At 41.4% G+C, this 18000-nt stretch overlaps 1 protein-coding gene across 4 annotated transcripts in view; it reads left to right on the plus strand.

The window, feature by feature from the left end:
* Positions 1 to 11486: 11486 nt before the first annotated feature.
* The window catches only part of DNAAF9 (dynein axonemal assembly factor 9), a 155727-nt gene continuing 149213 nt past the window's right edge, over positions 11487 to 18000 (plus strand). For 2 of the 4 annotated variants that reach the window (XM_070587938.1, XM_070587936.1), the window contains exon 1: positions 11487 to 11893. In XM_070587938.1, the coding sequence (XP_070444039.1) occupies positions 11811 to 11893 (83 nt within the window). In that variant the 5' untranslated portion in view covers positions 11487 to 11810. The remainder of the gene's footprint in view (positions 11894 to 18000) is intronic. The other 2 variants (XM_070587937.1, XM_070587935.1) reach the window with 1 other exon arrangement.

Raw genomic sequence — 18000 nt, forward strand, 5'->3', positions numbered from 1 at the left:
TGTATTCATCAAGTTCACCATCCCCGGTCTCAGAAACAACTATCATGTTTTTAAGCTTTTGCTGCAATGTCCATAGTACCATTTCAGATGTGTTTATTTTAATTTACATTAATGGTGTTGTGATGGTTAATTTGATGTGTCAACTTCACTGGGTCACAGGGTGCCCAGATATTTGGTTAAATATTTCTAGGTGTGTCTAAATATTTCTAGGTGGATGAGATCAGCATTCGAATCGGTAGACTAAGTAAAGCAAATTTCCCCCCTAAATGTGGTTGGGCATCATCTAATCTGTGGGCCTGAATAGAACAAAAAGGTGGAGGAAGAGAGAATTCACTCTCTGCCTGACTGCCATGAGCTAGGACATAAGTCTTCTCCTGCTCTTGAACTGGAATTTTTATACCATCAGCACTCCTGGTTCTCAGGCCTTCTGACTCAGCCTGGAACTATACAACTCTCTTTCCTGGTCTCCAGTTTGCAGATAGCAAATTGTTGGACCTCTCTGCCTACATAATTGTGTGAGCAACTTAATTCCTTATAATTCATATATTTATATAACTGGTATGGTTTCTCTGGAGAAGCCTGATTAATACAGGTGTCATACTGCAAATTTTTTTTTAGCTCCTTGAACTCTGTGTTTATGAGATTTATCCATATTCATTTAATTGTTGTATAATATAATATTGAATGAATATTTCAAATTTGATTCATATTTCACATTTGATCCCCTATTGATAGATGTTAAATCCCTTCTCCCAAATTTTACTATTACAAACAATGTGACATAAATATCTTTGGACTTACTTCACGTGTTCCCATACGAAAGAATTTCTTTAGAAGTGACATTGCTGGATTATAGGGACATAGAAGCATCTTCTACTTTGCTAGATTTTACTAAATTGCTGTCCAAAGTGGTTACATCAATTTCTATTCCCATCAGAAGTGTGTGAGAATTCCCGTTTTTCCATATTCTGGCAACCCTAAATAATGTCAAGCTTTTAAAGATTTGTTTCCAAATTAATAGGTATGATGGTATCTCATTATTTTAATTTTATTTTCTCTAATAATGATGTCAAGCATATTTACGTATGTTTATTGAGTTTATTCATCTTTGAGTTGCCAATTCTAATTCTTTGTGCGTTTTTATATTGGGTCATTTGTCATTTTTATTGCTTTTTAGGATTCTTTGATACATTCTAGCAGTAATAGTCATTGCAAATATCTTCTCCCAGTGTGTGGCTTGCCTTTGTAAAAAACAGTTTTATTGAGAAATAATTTACATACCATAAAATTCACCCACTTAAAGCGTACAACTCTTTGGGTTTTAGTTCCAATCAGAGTTGTGAAACCATCACGACAATCTAATTATAGAGCACGTTCATCATCCACAGAAGAAATCCTCAGCTTATTAGCAGTCACTCTGGATCCCCGTCTCCTCCAAGGCCCTGGCAACTACTATCTACTTTCTGTCCATATAGAGTTGCTTATTTTGAACTTTTCATAAAAATGGAATCACACAATATGTAGTCTTCTGCCACTGGCTCCTTTCACTTGGCACAATGCTTTCAAGTTCCATCCAGGTTACTGCAGGGATGGTTAACTTGGTTATACTATGTGTTGCTGTACGTATGTTTTGAATTTTCATTTAGTCAAATAGGTCAATCTTTTTTTTTTAGGTTTCTGATTTTTCTGTCTTATTTAAAAAATCTTTCCCTGAGTTATATATTTTCTAATAATTTCAAGTTTTTGTTTTTCATATTTAAATTCTCTGCAGCTTATTTTGTATATCACATCACATAGAGATTTAATTCTTTTCCATGTGGGTAGTCAATCATTCAGCACTACTTATTGAATAGTGCCCCAATTCCCCCACTGTTTTGTAATGGCTTGTTTATTATACAACAAAGTCTCATATATGTTTAGATCTGTTTACCTCTCCCTGTGCCATTATGATAGCTTTACAGTAAATCTTAATGACTAATACCTTTATAATAAATCCTGCTATTTGGTAGGGTGAGTTCCCTCTCTTTCTTTTCTACAGACAACTTTGCTGTTAATGACCCTAGGGATAAGTTTTTTAAGTTCCATTAAAACTATCCTGTTAGGATTTTGTTAGAAATTGCATTTAATTCATAGAGTACTTTGGGAAGAATCAACATTTTAATGGGCATTGGAATAAACAAGAGCTATATTGTCTCTTATTCCATCTATTTTACTTTGTTCTCCTCCCTCTTCCCCCTGTACAGAAGTAGACCCTGAGATAAGGATTTTAGTGCAAGTACCTTATTCGGGCAGTAATCCCAGGAAAGATCAGCAGGAGAGTGGGGAAGAGGTTCAGGGAAGGGAAAGCAGCTGATAAATTGCACGTTCTCAAGCAGCTTATCACTGTGAGCAAATGGAGCTCAATCCTGGGGAACCCTGAGAAATGCTGGGGAACGTGTGCCTCAGAGTCATCTCACCAAGAGTGAGAAGTTGGAGTATTTATACAACAACTCCATCTGTCATGGATTGAGGGCTTTCAGAGGGCATTAATTCCCCAGTCCTTCCAGCCTGCTCACATGGAAGGTGGGCTGACACGCAAGGAAATGGTAAGTGCCAAGGAGCACCAACATTGTCCGTTAAGCCACCAAAGGGTCTTTTGAAAACTCGGATATAGGCACGTCTCTCCCCTGCCTAAAGTCCTTTATTGTAAAGAAATCCAAAATTGTTGGCATGGCCTACAGTTTCTCCACACTAGCTACCAACTCCTTTCCGGCCTCACCCTGCCACCTCCTTTCCCAGGAAGTTTAGTCTCTTGCCACATTGAACCACTGTCCGTCTGTTCCCTCAGAAGAAGCTGGATTCTGTCAAACCTTCACTTCTTTGCATTTGTCCTTGTCTCTGCTCTAATGCCTTTCCCTTATTCTCTCCCTTCCAAAAAGCAAAGTGTTTGGGAACATGGGCATTGGAGGAAGAGCTAGAATCAAAACTCAGGTCTAATGTGGCCAGCATGGCTTTGTTTAGTGGGAAATGCAAGATGATAGGATATAGAGAAGGGAATGTAAAGTTGGGCAAGCCTGAGGGGTTTTGAGAGAACATGATGGAACATTAGGGAAAAATAAAAGGGGTTCAAGAAAGGCTGAGGACATTTGCTATCTGAGCTGTGATGTTTCTCCTTATTGTTTCTCCATGGAAATTATGAAAAAATTTAAATTGTCAAAAAAGAAAAAAAAAAACAACACCCTGCTCTGATACTTACTTGTGTAAGTCACTTAATGTTTCTGAAGCTCAGTTTCCTTATCCTTATTTACATAATAGAAGTATACCTAATTCTTACCTTATATAACTATTATGAGGATGTATTAGTTATCTATTGCTGTATAACAAATTACCCCCAAATATAGTGACTTGTAACCACAAAAAAATATATTATCTTAGGCGGTTTCTGTGGGTCAGGAATTCAGAGCAGTTTAGCTGACTGGTTCCAGCACTGGGTCTGCTCAATGAGGCTGCAGTCGAGATGTCGTTGGGGCTGTAGTCATCTGAAGGTTTGACTGAAGCTGAAGGATCTGCCTCCAAGATGACACAGTCACATACTGGCAAGTTGGTGCCTGTTTTTGGTTGGAGGCCTCAGTTTCTCACAATGTAGGTGTCTTAATAAAGCTGCTTCAGTGTCCTCATAGAATGAGGACTGCTTTTCTCTGGAGCAGGTAAGCTAAGGAAGAAGCTGCATACGTGTCTTATAACCAAGCTTTGCAAGTCACATATTGTGACTTCTGCCATACTCTACTGGTCACAGGCCAGAAATGATTCTGTGTGGGAAGACACTATACATAGGCATGAATATAGAAGGAAAGGATTTTGGGGGGCCATATTGGAGATTGGCTACCACAAAGGATTACATGAAAGGTCCTTAGCACGCAGTGTGTTTCTTTTTTTTTTCATGAGGAAGATTAGCCCTGAGCTAACATCTGTTGCCAATCTTCCTCTTCTTGTTGAGGAAGACTGGCCCTGAGCTAACATTTGTGTCCGTCTTCCTCCACTTTATATGTGGGATGTCTACCATAGCATGGCTTGCCAAGCGGGCCATGTCTGCACCAAGGATCCGAACCGGTGAACTCCGGGCCGCCAAAGCGGAACATGCGCACTTAACCCCTGCGCCACTGGGGGGCCCCAATACAGTGTGTTTCTAAATAAAGCTTTGATTACCATTCATCTTCTGGAGCCCCTGCACAAACATCACTTCTACAGAGAAGCCTTCCAGATCACCATAGGCAGTTATGAAATAGCCTCGTCAAAAGAATCAAAATTGAATCTGTTCAAGCTTTTATTATTTTGCGTCTTCAAGATTGTGATTTGAGGAATTGAGGGGAGGGGAATCATTACTTCAGGTAAGGTCTCTTAGCTGGTCCAGGCCTTCCTACTTCTCCCTATTCCTACACCCCCAAACAGAATAGCCAGCCACATTCACCTCTTAAATAAATAGAAAAAAAATTAGACTGCATGAAAATGAAAACAATCTGCTCCATAAAAGACACCCTTAAGAAAATCAAAATGTAGCCCCCAGACTGAGAGAAAACATTCCCATTGCATACCCAGGAGAATGACTAAAATTAAAGATTGACACTACCAAGTGTTGATGAGGGTATGGAGCAACTGGAATTCTTATACACTGCTGGTGGGAGTGTAAAATGGCACTTTGGAAACCTGTTAGGTGGTTTCTTATAAAGATAAATATACATGTACCATGTGACCCAGAAATTCTACTCCTAAGTATTTACCCAAGAAAAATTAAAATATATGGTCATGCAAAGACTTATACATGAATGTTTATAGGAGTTCATACACCATAGCCTCAAACTGGAAACAACTCAAATGTCCATCAACTACTAAATGGATAAACATGTTATGTCCAAAGTAAGGAATACTACTTATCAGTAAAAATGAATAAACCACTGAGACATATAACAAAGTAAATGAGTCTCCAAATCATTATACTGATTCCATTTATACAAATTTCAAGAGCAGACAAAACTAATCTGTGGCTGTTAAAATCAAATCAGTGGTTGTCTGGGGTGGGGTAGGGGATTTGATTGCAAAGGGGCTCCAAGGAACTTTCTACATCATGGAACTAGCCTGTGTCCTGATTTCGGGGGGGGGGGGGAACGACCCCACATTTGTCAAAACTCGTTGAACTGCACATTTTATTATCCATTTTATTGTAAAGAAATTACGCCTCCATAAAAAAGGGAAACTTTTTAAAAGACTCCTGTTAAGTGGGTTACCTACAATATCTCAGATCATCCACGGTTAGGGTTGCCAGATTTAGCAAATAAAAAATGAGAGATCCAGTTAAACTTGAATTATATCTAATTGCTTATGAATATGTACATTAATATAAAAGAAAAATATTGCATGGGACATATGTTGAAAAAGTATTTCTAGGAAATAAATTATAAGTATCTAAATTATATACTTCTTGCTTAAATTATATTTTTCTGATCATTGGTTCTCTTTAATAGTTGCTCGTTTTATGGAATTTTCTTATAAAATTCCTTGCAGATACAATCTATGTTCATTTTCTTTGTATCATAGCTTCTACAATGGTCACATCTAACTTATTTAGTTCTTTTGTCTACTGAACATTCATTAATGAGAAAACATGATCAACATTTGCATCATGATCCAGTAGTATACTGAACATGTACTAGAATAAAGTTAAAAATCCTGAAAACTACTCTTCAAATTTGGTTTGTTGAAGCAAATACCATCTTCAGTGGCATGACTTGCTTTTCTATTTTTCAGTACTATGTTGCATCTCTTGGTCAATAATTTTGACCACTAACAAAAAAGAGCATTGTCATCAATTTTTATTTTTTTCTTCTTCAACACTACACATGATGATTCCATTTATTCCCATGCTGGAAGAGTATTAGTGATATCCGTGTAAAAGAATTAAATTCTTTATGAGATGAAATCCATTTCAAAAGGAGTCATAAGTGCTATAATAGTTGTCCATTTCAACTCAGAATTTCTTTTTCTGTTCATAAGTAATGTCCTTTTTAAAAAATTTTATTGAGGTCATAATGGTTTATAACATTGTGAAATTTCAGATGTAATTATTAATCAGTATTCTATACGGACTGCATTGTACTCACCACCAACAGTCTAATTTTTATCCGTTGCCACATAGACATACTCCTTTACCCCTTTCACCCACTCCCCAATCCCCTTCCCCTCTGGTAACCACTAATCTATTCTCTGTATCCCTGTTTGTTTATCTTCCACATGTGACTGAAATCATGCAGTGTTTATCTTTCTCTGTCTGACGTATTTCAATTAACGTAATACCCTCAAGGTCCATCCATGTTGTTGCAAATGAGATGGTTTTGTCTTTTCTTAATGGCTGAGTAGTGGTCCATTGTATATGTATATATATATATATACACACACCATATCTTTATCCATTCATCAGTTTGTGGGCACATGGGTGGCTTTCATGTCTTGGCTATTGTGAATAATGCTGCAGTGAACATAGGGCTGCACAAATCTCTCTGAATTGTTGGTTTCAAGTTCTTTGGATAAATACCCAGTAGTGGGATAGTTGGATCATATGTTATTTCTATTTTTAATTATTTGAGAAATCTCCATACTGTTTTCCATAGTGGCTGCACCAGTTTGTATCCCCACCAACAGTGTATGAGGGTTCCCTTTTCTCTCCACCCTCTACAACATTTGTTATTTTTGGTCTTGGTAATTATAGCCATTCTGACAGGTGTAAGGTGATATCTCATTGTAGTTTTGATTTGCATTTCCCTAATAATTAGTGATGTTGAACGTCTTTTCACGTGCCTGTTGGCCATCTGTATATCTTCTTTGAAGCAGTGTCTGTTCATATCCTCTGCCCATTTTTTGATTGGGTTGTTTTGTTGTTGTTGTTGAGTTGTGCAAGTTCTTTATATATTCTGGAGATTAACCCCTTGTCAGATACATGGTTTACAAATATTTTCTTCCAGTTGGTGGGTTGCCTTTCCTTTTCTTCCTGGTTTCCTTTGCCTTGCAGAAGCTCTGTAGTTTGATGTAGTCCCATTTGTTCATTTTTTCTTTTGTTTCCCAATTGTTGTCCCTTTTAAGAACAGCCTTGCTATTTAAAGGGATCAATTTTTCTTCATCAATCTTTCCTTTAATGCTTTCAACAGTTCCCATAAGCAACAGAGAGTGTTTCAGTAACATTGTTTTCTCTTCTTTCAATTTGCATAGTCCTATTGCTAAAAAGATATTCTAAACCATGAACAAAGAAATAAGTAAGTTTACCTTAATGGATTATTTTTAAAGTCAATAAAGATTTTGGGGGCCTTTTCTTTTTTTTTTCAAAGATTTTATTTTTTCTTTTTCTCCCCCAGTCCTCCCAGGTACGTAGTTGCATATTTTTAGTTGTGGGTCCTTCTAGTCGTGGCATGTGGGATGCCGCCTCAGCATGGTTTGATGAGCGGTGCCATGTCCGCGCCCAGGATCCGAACCAGCGAAACCCTGGGCCGCCAAAGTGGAGTGCTTGAACTTAACCACTCAGCCACGGGGCCGGTCCCCGGGGGGCCTTTTCTTTAGAATTAAAGTATGATTTCAGTGCTTCACATAAACTGAGGATTCTCTCAACTCCACTTGTTATAGAGAGCTAACTGGGCTTTGAAGGCAAGAGAACTGAAGAATACTGAATGCCAACAAAATCACAAAAATCCCTCAATTTTTCGGTTTGAACAGTTTAAATGCTGGTGTAAAAGAACAATTTCATGACAATTACATCAAAGTCGATAGGAAGGGCATTAGATACTGTTTGAACAGCATTATGCAGAATATGAGCAGGACAGTCAAAAGCTTCCATAGAATCATTCATGCTTTACTCCGATTTTGATGTCTGCGCCTTTATGCAAACACCTACCAATGTTTGTATTTGTATTATTTCCGCCAAAAGAAGTACAGTTTTCCTTACTGTCCCTTCAAAATTTTGCTCTTGTTTCTGAAGTCTCACCTGGAAGGGATTTTACTCAAAATAGCCTTACAAGTGAGGCTTTTCACAAGAAGAGTATTGCACAAGCAAAGGGAAAAATTTTCTGCATTGTCATTACTTGCATCCATAATGCTGCTGTAAAAAGATGAGGCATTTAGCGCTTTGATAATCACTGTAACAGTAAGTGGAGTCATTACATTTTTAATTATTGCAGTAGATTTTGTCCTGACACTTGAAATTTTGTTTGCAATTTTGGATTGAGAAAATACTTCCAGTAGCTGTACATTCAAAAAGTTATTTGAGCTGAAAAGCTGATGACAATATTCAGTGTGGGAGGCCATTACAACTTTTGCTTTGATGATTTTATCTTTTTCATCTAAATTTCTCTTAATCAAAAATTTATTTTATCACTTTTTTGATGCAAGTTGAAGAAATCACACATCTTTTATGCCTAGCTGTTAGTATATTATGGTTTATATCTGACTTTCCACCATTTTCAATATTAAATTAACACTTGAATACTGCATAAAGAGCTTCAAGAGGACTTCTTCCACATTTAATAAATGTCCACCATTCAGAAAATTCATCACAAAATTCACACTTTCAAAACATACACAGGTAACACAACTGATTTTCAAAAAGGGTGCCAAGACAATTCAATGGGAAACGAATAATCTGTTCAAGAAATGGTGCCGAGACAACTGGATTGGCACATGCAAAAGAATGAAGTTGGACCCCCACCTCACACCAAATACAAAAATTAACTCAAAATGTGTCAAATACCTAAATGTAAGAGCCCAAACTATTAAACTCTTAGAAGAAAATGTAGGGGAAAATCCTTGTGACCTTGGATTAGGCGATGGTTTCTTAGATATGCCACCAGAAGCACAAGCTACAAAAGAAAAAAGATAAATTAGATATAATGAAAATTAAAAATTTTTTGCTTCAAAGGATACTGTCAGGAACGGGAAAAGACAACTCACAGAATGGGAGAAAATTATTGTAAATCATATATCTGATAAGGGACTTGTATCTAGAATATATAAAGAACTATTACAACTTAATAACAAGACACCCTAATAAAAAATGGGCAAAAGACCTGAACAGACACCTCCCCCCAAAAGATAGACAAATGGCTAATAAGTACACGAAAAGATGTTCAACATCATTAGCTATCAGGGAGATGCACACCAAAACTATAATGCAATACCACTTTACAGCCACTAGGACAGCCATAACCAAAAAGACACATATAGGGGCTGGCCTGGTGGCTGTTGGTTAAGTTCCTGCACCCCTCTGAAGCAGCCTGATGTTTGCCGGTTCCGATTCTGGGCATGGACCTATGCACCAGTTATTAAGCCGTGCTGTGGCAGGGGTCCCACATATAAAATAGAGGATGGTGGGCACAGATGTCAGTTCAGGGCCAATCTTCCTCAGGAAAAAGAGGAAGATTGGCAGCAGATGTTGCTGGTGGGAATTTACATAATGCAGCTGGAAAACAGTATGGAAGTTTGGAAGTTCCTCAAAAGGTTAAAAATAGAGTTACCATATCACCCAGTAATTCCACTCCTAGGTTACATACCCAAGAGAGTTGAAAACATACATCCACACAAAAACTTGTACAAGAATGTTCATAGCAGTATTAGCTAAAAAACATAGTAAAAAAGTGGGAACAACCCAAACATCCATCAACTGATAAATGGCTAAGAAAGATGTGATATATCCATGCAACGGAACATTACTCAACCATAAAAAATGAAATTCTGCTACATACCCCAACACGGATGAGCCCTGCAAACATTACACTAAATGAAATGTCAGTCACAAAGAACCATATATTGTATGATTTAATTTATATGAAAAGTTCAGAATAGGCAAAGTTATATAGAGAGAGAAAGATTAGTGGTTGCCCAAGGCTGGGATGGTTGAGGAGAACTGTGGAAATGACTGCTAAAAGGTATAGAGTTTCTTGTTGGGGTGATGAAAACGTCCTAAAATTAATTGTGGTGGTGATTGCACAATTTTGTGAATATACTCATTGAATTGTCAAGGAAAAGAACTGGTAATAGCAACCACTGCAAAAAATGAAAAGCTGTATTTGATAAATCTCATGGCTGTGTCATTGCAACTGTCACAAGAGCAAACGCATAACTAACGGTAAGTGGGAGTTGAATTTTGAAAGGGTTGAGAACTTTGAACTCGCGAAAAACAAACTGAATTCAATGCCTGATGCAAAAAAAAAAAAAAAGAATTTCTTATCTGCCTGCAAAGGACAGCTGTACTTGTAAGGCAGAGTCTTCCTGAACAAAGCCAGAGCTGATCTTATATAATGTTTTGGGAAGCCTAGTGTTCAAGGATTGGCGGTCTTTCAGAAGCAACTGACGGACTTCCAGCTCTGTTAGTGTGGTCGCTGGAGTAAAGCAGCCGAGCACCGGCTAATTTTCAGAAGCCTATCCCTGGAGTGAGGCACTCGCTGATTGGTTGTTGTCAAGAAGCGTGGAGCTGTCAATGATTGGCTGACTTTCAGAAGTGTGGGGCCGTCATTGATTTACTTTCTGAAGCATAGTTACCGGAGTGAAGCTGTTTTCCACTGGCTGATTTTCAGAAGCCCCTGGAGTGAGACTGTCGCTGATTGGCTTATTTGCAGATCCTGTGTACTGACGTGAAGTTGTCTCTAAATAATGGTGGTTAGTTACTTACTTGTTCACAACTTGGAACTTGAGCCTAAAGTCTTTTTCTTTCTCGAATATTAAAAACAAGAACTTTTTATCTCTAGTCCTTTCTTTTGGTCTTCCTTTAGCTAAATCTGCTGGACATACTATAGGGAATGTCCAGATTTTTTATTTGTGGAGGTAGGATTTTCAGCTAGCGTTGCCACTTAAGTGATGTAAGTGTCCATTACCTCAGAGGAAAAGTAGATCTAATATTTTTGTAGTTGATTGTAAAAAGATGAATACAGGATATTTAAGGAATCCTGACAAAATCAATCGAGGACTCAGGACAAAATAATTAAGTGCGTCCTGTATATACATGACGCCTGGCAACCCTATCAAGGAGGTATTTCCCAGGTTTTACACATGAGAAGACTGAGGCTGGGTGGGAGCAGGTTCCTTGTACATGGCCGTGCAGTCGGAAACGGGTCGAGCCAGAATCTGAACGGTACAGGGCCGGGATTCTCTGGGATCTTGTGAGCTCCTAACGCCCACGCCCAGCGCAGAGCTGAGCGCTCACTGCTAACCTGAGGTCGGCTAAGAATCGGCTTGATGTTTAAAGGGAGGATGCACAACTGAATAGCAACGAGGGAGAAACAGCAGTGAGGCACACGCCTGGGGGACCGGGGAAGCGAGCCGGACCCCACAGATGTCTTAGGTCTTGGCAGCGCCCCCGCACCCCGCTGCCGCAGCGGAAGGCTTCGCTGGAGGCCGAAGCCGGCTGAGCGGGGCGGGGCGCAGCGAGGCCCCACCCCCGGGCGCGTCCGTGTGCGTGGCTGGGGGCGCCGCAGAGAATGCCCCTCCCTGATGCAAGGCCTTAGGACAGGGAAGGGCGGCGGCGTGGTGGCCCTCACCCTGGAGACCGGCGCTCCCCACGTCCAGCCAGGCCGCCTGGCAGCTTAAGGAGGGCGCAGCCCCCAACCCTGCTCGTCCCGACGCCCCCATCCACGCTCCTTGCGCGCGTCTGGCCCCGCCCCCGCCCCGACGTGCCTCCGCGCGCCGCGCCCCCCGCCCACCCGGCACGCCCCGCCGCCCCGCCCGGCCGCCGCGAGCCTGGAGCTTTCCCGCGGGCCAGAGCGACCCTCGCCGCGCACGGTCCTTTTCCGCCGCCCGCCGCCATGGACGTGTACCCCCCGCAGCGGCTAGGGCTGCCCCGCTTGCGGTCCCCCGGCGGCCCCGGCCGCGGGTCGCCCTCCGTCAGGTACGCGGGGCTGAGGCTGCCGAGGGGCGGCCGGGCCGGGGGTTGCGGGGTGTTGGGGTCCAGCGACGCCTGCCGCCGCAGGGCGTGGCCCGACATGGCTTCCTTGCGGACGGTTTTTCACTAAACGGCTCCCGGAGGAACGTTGCCCCAGGAATAGAGCCGTGTGTAGCGGCTCCCACAATGGCTCCTCTATAGACAACCCCACAACGGCTCCCCTGTGAAGATCCCGTACTGTGACGTCCTCAGCCCCGTAGAACGTTTTCCCCAGGAAAGATTCCTCTATAGAGAACTTCCACAGTGTCTTTTTTATGGATAACTCGCTAGCCTTCCCCATAGAATATTTCCCCCAGAAACGGCTATGTATAGAGAAACCCACACACAATAGCTCCCCTGGATAGAATCCCCCAAATGGGTTTCGCTAGAAACGGCTTACCTATAATGCCCCCCTACAGTAGGTCTCCTTAGAGCCTTTCCCTTTGACAGCGGGTTCGCTAAAGAATACCCCCCTCCCGCCCCTACATACACACCCACTGACAGCATCTTCCCTATTGCGCGTTTCCCCACCTCCCCCTGCCCCAGCCTGCATCGCGACGCACCCTCACTCCACAATGGGGAGCTCAGGTTGTGGGGAGGTGGACGTCATTAGGGGAGCAGGAGAGAAAACTAACTGGATGGATAGGGAAAAGAGGCCCAGAACCCCCAAAAGCGGCGGACTCCAGGCCCCTGAGCCTAGAGACAGAACCCCGGGGTGCCTCTGAGTGAGGAGGGTGGTATTGGGGAGGGTCCGCGCCTCTTAGAGGAAGATCCGTTTCCGATTTTTGCTCCCTTTGCCTTTGGGGCTGACCTTGATAGACTGGGCATTGTTTGTGAGGGAGCTGCTGTGGGGCTGCCGGTGGAGTGTGGAGGTTGGAATGATGGAGAGGTTGCAGCACGGAGACTGTTGAGAGGGAGGGAGAGAGAGAAAGAAATAGGCTTTGGTACTGCTAAACTGTCGTTAAACCAGAAGAGGGGGTTTTTTTTGTTTGCTTTTGCTCCATTCTGGCCACTTAGCAAAGCAAATATGGTATTGTTCCCCTTGAAAGAAGGTTGTCAACTTACGTGTTAGAACGGTTTTTCCTGTATCCTTGTTATGGTACTTAAGGCATTGTATTTTTAACTTGCTGCTAGCCGATCTGTTTTTTGTTTTTGTTTTGTTTTAACTAGACCAAATTCGTGGAGAGCAAGAGCTAGATCTTAGAATTCTGTCCTTATCTTACTTCCTGGCGTTCCTTCCCCCACCCCAGCAGCTAATGCATGTCTGTTAAATGAATAAAGGATAGGGGAGGTGGGGGTTAGATACCGTGGCTGCATTTAGGAGTCCTAATTTGCTTCTAATTTGGCAGGTGACACTGAACTCCTGGTCTGCCCTTCAATGGAATTCCCTGTGGGCTTTACAGTTCCAAGTGTTTAGCTGCTTATGGTAACCATCTACAATCCATCCTAACGTTTCTGGCAACCAGTTTTACTGTTAGAAAGTATTTGAACTTTGTGTAGAATAGAAACTACACAGGATACTTTAAAACTTGGAGCAGCCATCCGTTAAATCTAGCTCTCTGTAGACTTGGGGTTCATCCCAGATCATCTTGAGCTTAGGACTCTTGAGTATTTGAGACTTTTAGGGAAAAAAAGAGCTTCTCGGTAAAATCTGTTTCTAAAATAACTGCTGCCTTTCTTGTTTCTTGTAGCACGGCTGTGTGCAGCTTTTTTTTTAAGGTAGTGTTTTCACGTTAAAAAGATGAATGCTGACTACTAATCAAACTCTGAATCTTCTATCAAGTGGTTTAAATGGTTAGCTTTCAGATAAGGGGTAGTACAAGGAAACCCAAGGCCTGGCTGTTCTATACCTTTGTAAAAGAAATTTGATGAAGATTCCCGTCTTCTACATAAGTGAACATACTCTTCTTACCCATTGAAGGCTTTCCCTGACTTTTGACATTGAACATTGCTAGCAGATTTAGGCTTAGCACTTTCCTGTCACATATATTTGGCTTCTCTGCTGCACTCTCACTCCTGAGTGATGAAAGAGGCAGGCCTAACTGGTGCAGTTACATTCCTAAAGACCTGAAGATAGTACTTTGCAAGTCTGTGGTTCTTTTCTAGCAAGGAAGTTCATTTTCACAGATGGGAAATAGAGATCAGGAGTTAAAATATTGTTGCTCAGAACTAGAGGCTTCTTTTTAAGGAAATGGTAGTCATCAGTGCTGGCCATCAAATATTGTTGGTTTCTCTCTCCGGGACATGTGGTACAGTTGTGCTTGCTTGCCCCCTTGAAGTTGGGTAGAGCCTTTTGAGTTGCTTTTGGTCAGTGAAATGTGGGCAGGAATGATGTGTATCCCTTCATGGTCAAAGTTTCTGGTGTGTAATTTGCCACTCTCTTTCCATCTGTTATAGTGACTGTTGGGCTACAGATAGTGGCTAGTCCATCAGTCTGGGACCCAGAGCAAGCTTCCAGGTGGCCTATGTTTGACATGTAGAGTGAGCAAGAAGTAAACCTTGGTTGTTTCAAGCTACTGAGATTTTGGAGTTATTACCAAATAACTATCTTGACTTGTATTAAAGAACCAGTGGAAATAGCTGATATATGCTTTCCTACTTCAAATCTTTTTCTGCAGAGAGATCTGATACTGCTCCGGACTTGCCTAACAGTTTTTACTGCCTCTTTGTATAAATAAATCCAACATACACTATGTAGGTGTGGATTCAGACAAATAAGGCCTCTGCCCTCAAAGAGCGCCTTTGTAAGTGGAGAGAGGCAAAAACAGTAAAAATCATAATACAGAGTGGTGAGAAATAAGCACTGAGGAAGAAATAGGGCTGAAGGAACAATAATGTGAGACGTTATAGTCAGTTTTGGGCTCAGCTATTGAAAGAACAGATTTACCATTTACCGATATTGGGAACCCTGGAATAAGAGCAGGTTTGTGGAGAAAATAAAGTTCAGTTTTGCCCTTGTTCGTTTCAAGTTGCCTGATAGATATGCAAGTGGACATATTGGATAGGCAGTTGGATAAATTAGTCTGGCGTTCAGGAGAAAGTTTGGGATTGGAGAAACTACCCGTACGCTGATGACTCCCAAATTTGTATTTAAAGCTACAAGACTAGATAGAGATGGAAGAAGTAAATGTAGATAGAGAAGAGGACCAGCATCCAAGCTCTGGGGTATCCCATGTAGATGCCGGCCGGTGGCGTAGCGGTTAAGTTCTCAAGTTCCACTTCTTGGTGGCCCGGGGTTTGCCAGTTCGGATCCCAGGTGCAGGCATGGCACCGCTTTGCAAAAGCCATGCTTGCTGTGATAGGCGTCCCACATATAAAGTAGAGGAAGACGGGCACGAATGTTTGCTCAGGGCCAGTCTTCCTCAGCAAAAAGAGGAGGATTGGCAGTAGTTAGCTCAGGGCTAATCTTCCTAAAAAAAAAAAAAAAAAGAAAAGACAGTGTAAAACGTCTTCCAAGAGAAAATGATTTCCTACCTCTGAACTAGGAGAGGAATCAGGAACTGTCTTGGAAAGCCAAATGATAAATACTGTTGAGGGACTGATGAGGACTATTAGATTTGGTAATGTGGAGGTCGTTGATGACCTTGACAAAAACAGTTTTGGTGCAGTGGGTTCAAGAGAAAATAGGAGAGGAATTGAAGACAGTGAGTATAGATAGTCATAGTAATGTTGTTTCAAGGATTGTTATAAGGAAAAACAGAGTAATATGGTTGTGGTTGGAAGGACATGAAGTATTAGAGTTCTTTTTGTCTTTAGGTGGGCAGACGTTATAGCATGTTTGTAAGTTGATAGGAGTGATGGAGTTCGGAGAGGCAAATTGATGATTAAAGAGAGAGAAGGGACAAGTACAGGGGTGAAGTCCTTGAGTAGGTGCCAGGAATGTGATCTTGGACATGAATGGATGTTTTGGCCTCAGGCTCGATAGGCGCAGGGACAGTTCATCTGTGGTGATTATATGGACCGAAGTGCTGGTGCGTTGGTAGGTTGGTGGTGGAACAAAGTGGAAGTTCTCTTCTGATTACTTCTGTATTCTCAGTTAAATAAGAAGGAAGGTCTTCAGCTAAAAGTGAAGCGTGGAGGAGGTGTTAGAAGTTTGAAGAGAAAGAAGGTGAAACATTTACCAGGAGAGCAGGGAAACATGAGTTGAATAAGGAAATGTTTTAGGATTGCTAGGCACCACCAAGTGCCCATTTGGTGTCTGTTGTCATAAATTTAGGTGAGACCAGGTTAGCATGGTTGTGTGCTTTTTCTTGAGCTGTGTTGAACTGCTTGGATGTGGGCACTGTGGGAGGGAGTGGCTGAGGTAGGATAGAGGACATCATCGAAAGACAGAAGTCAAGGAACTGAGAGGTAAGGATAGTGGAAGGATTATATCTGTTCATATTGAGATGATCATAAATAAGTAGGAGTAGTAATAGCAGAAGAGACAGTGATCTAGAAGCTAAAATCTTTAGGGAACGTGGAGGACTGAATGACACAGAAGTTTGTAGATGTCTGTAACAAGGAGGGATAGTGGGTGGTTACTGTTTGATGGCATGAAGAAGTCATCCAAAATAAAATAAAATTTCTCAAAACCAAAGGATATGAGTTTCCAGATTAAAAGGACTCTCCGGGAATCTACCACAATTAATTTAAAACTATCCATGCCAAGACACAACATCATGAAATTTTTGAGCACTATAAAGACAAAAGAATATCTACAAATTACACAGATAGGGTCAGGAGTCATAGAATTATAGCAAGATTGGAAACTAGAAGATAATGGAGTAAGGAGTGCCTTCTGAAGGAAAGTGGATTCCCAGAATTCTGTATGCAGCCAAACTCTCAGGCAGGTGTGAGGGAAGGATAAAGACATTTCACGCATGCGAGGTGTCCAAGTTTGACCTTCCATGTGCCCGTTTTAGGAAGCCACTGGAGGATGTGCTCTAGCAAAACAGTCTGATTAAGGGGTTCCTGTTCTGAAGCTCCTCTATCTCATGTACAGGTGGGATTTCTTCCTTGTTAAGGCACTCATAAGGAAGGACCTTCTTTGTTGCCCCGGGAAATTACCAAAGGACTGGGACCATTTTTTATTGCCGTTTCCCACATTGCTTGCCCTAGTCTTAGGTCAGTGTCTGGCACATGGTCAGCACTCACTAAATATGAACCACTGTTGTTAGCTATTATGAAACACTCCTTGCACTAATTATTTATTGAATGAATAGAGAATAATTACGGGTGAAGCTGTGGGCTATGTTAAATTTCATGGGTGTTCAGAGAATGAAGAATCAGTTATGAGCTAGGTGGAAGGTGGGTCACAATAGTGATGTTCTACAGAGAGCACTTCAGTAAAGCCTCACAGAGGCAGGTTCTCTTCAGGAGATGTTTATTGTCCAGTTGCGAATACCCACAGTTCTCTTTTGGGTTTATAGATCTACAGAAGTAATAATTGCTGTTGTAGTGCATGTGGTCTCTGCCTTAAGAAAACTCAAAATGCAAAACAAGACTATGACTTTGTATATCTAAAAATGTCAAGTTTCACCTCTGGTGTACTTGCTTGGATGCTGGCCAGGGAGACTTGGTGTGGTGTCTATAGAAGCAAAAAGAATCTGCTTAGTTAGGCTTTTATGGCCTTATTTCTGGCCCTGGGGTAGAGGTCTAAGTATCTGCCTTTTCACGTGTGTCTGGGATGACCATGTGCTGCGGACTCTTATTTATTATGTATCATAGCATTAATAGTGCACAATATCTTGACAGTGTTATCTAGCTCTTGAGCTCTTCTCTGATGTTCTAACTTTTGGACAGGGGGAGCGAATGAGATGCAGATGCCCTCAAGAGTAACATAGCTTAAATTATTGTTGGTTTGCCCTGAAATTAAGAAAAAGCAGAGTTTGCAACTTGGTTATTTAAAGCTGTTACCTGTGATGTTGAGCCCTGGTTTAAGGAAAAGTCAGCTCTTTTGGCATGCTTTTTGTTTTCAACTTATTTTGAAATAATTTTAGATCTATAGATGAGTTGCAAATATGATACAGAGTGTTCCTGTATAGCCTTCATCCAACCTCCTCTAATGTTAACATCGTACATATGACCATGGT

The sequence above is a fragment of the Equus przewalskii genome, chromosome 21 (assembly GCF_037783145.1).
Source record: "Equus przewalskii isolate Varuska chromosome 21, EquPr2, whole genome shotgun sequence".
NCBI classification, from domain to species: domain Eukaryota; kingdom Metazoa; phylum Chordata; class Mammalia; order Perissodactyla; family Equidae; genus Equus; species Equus przewalskii.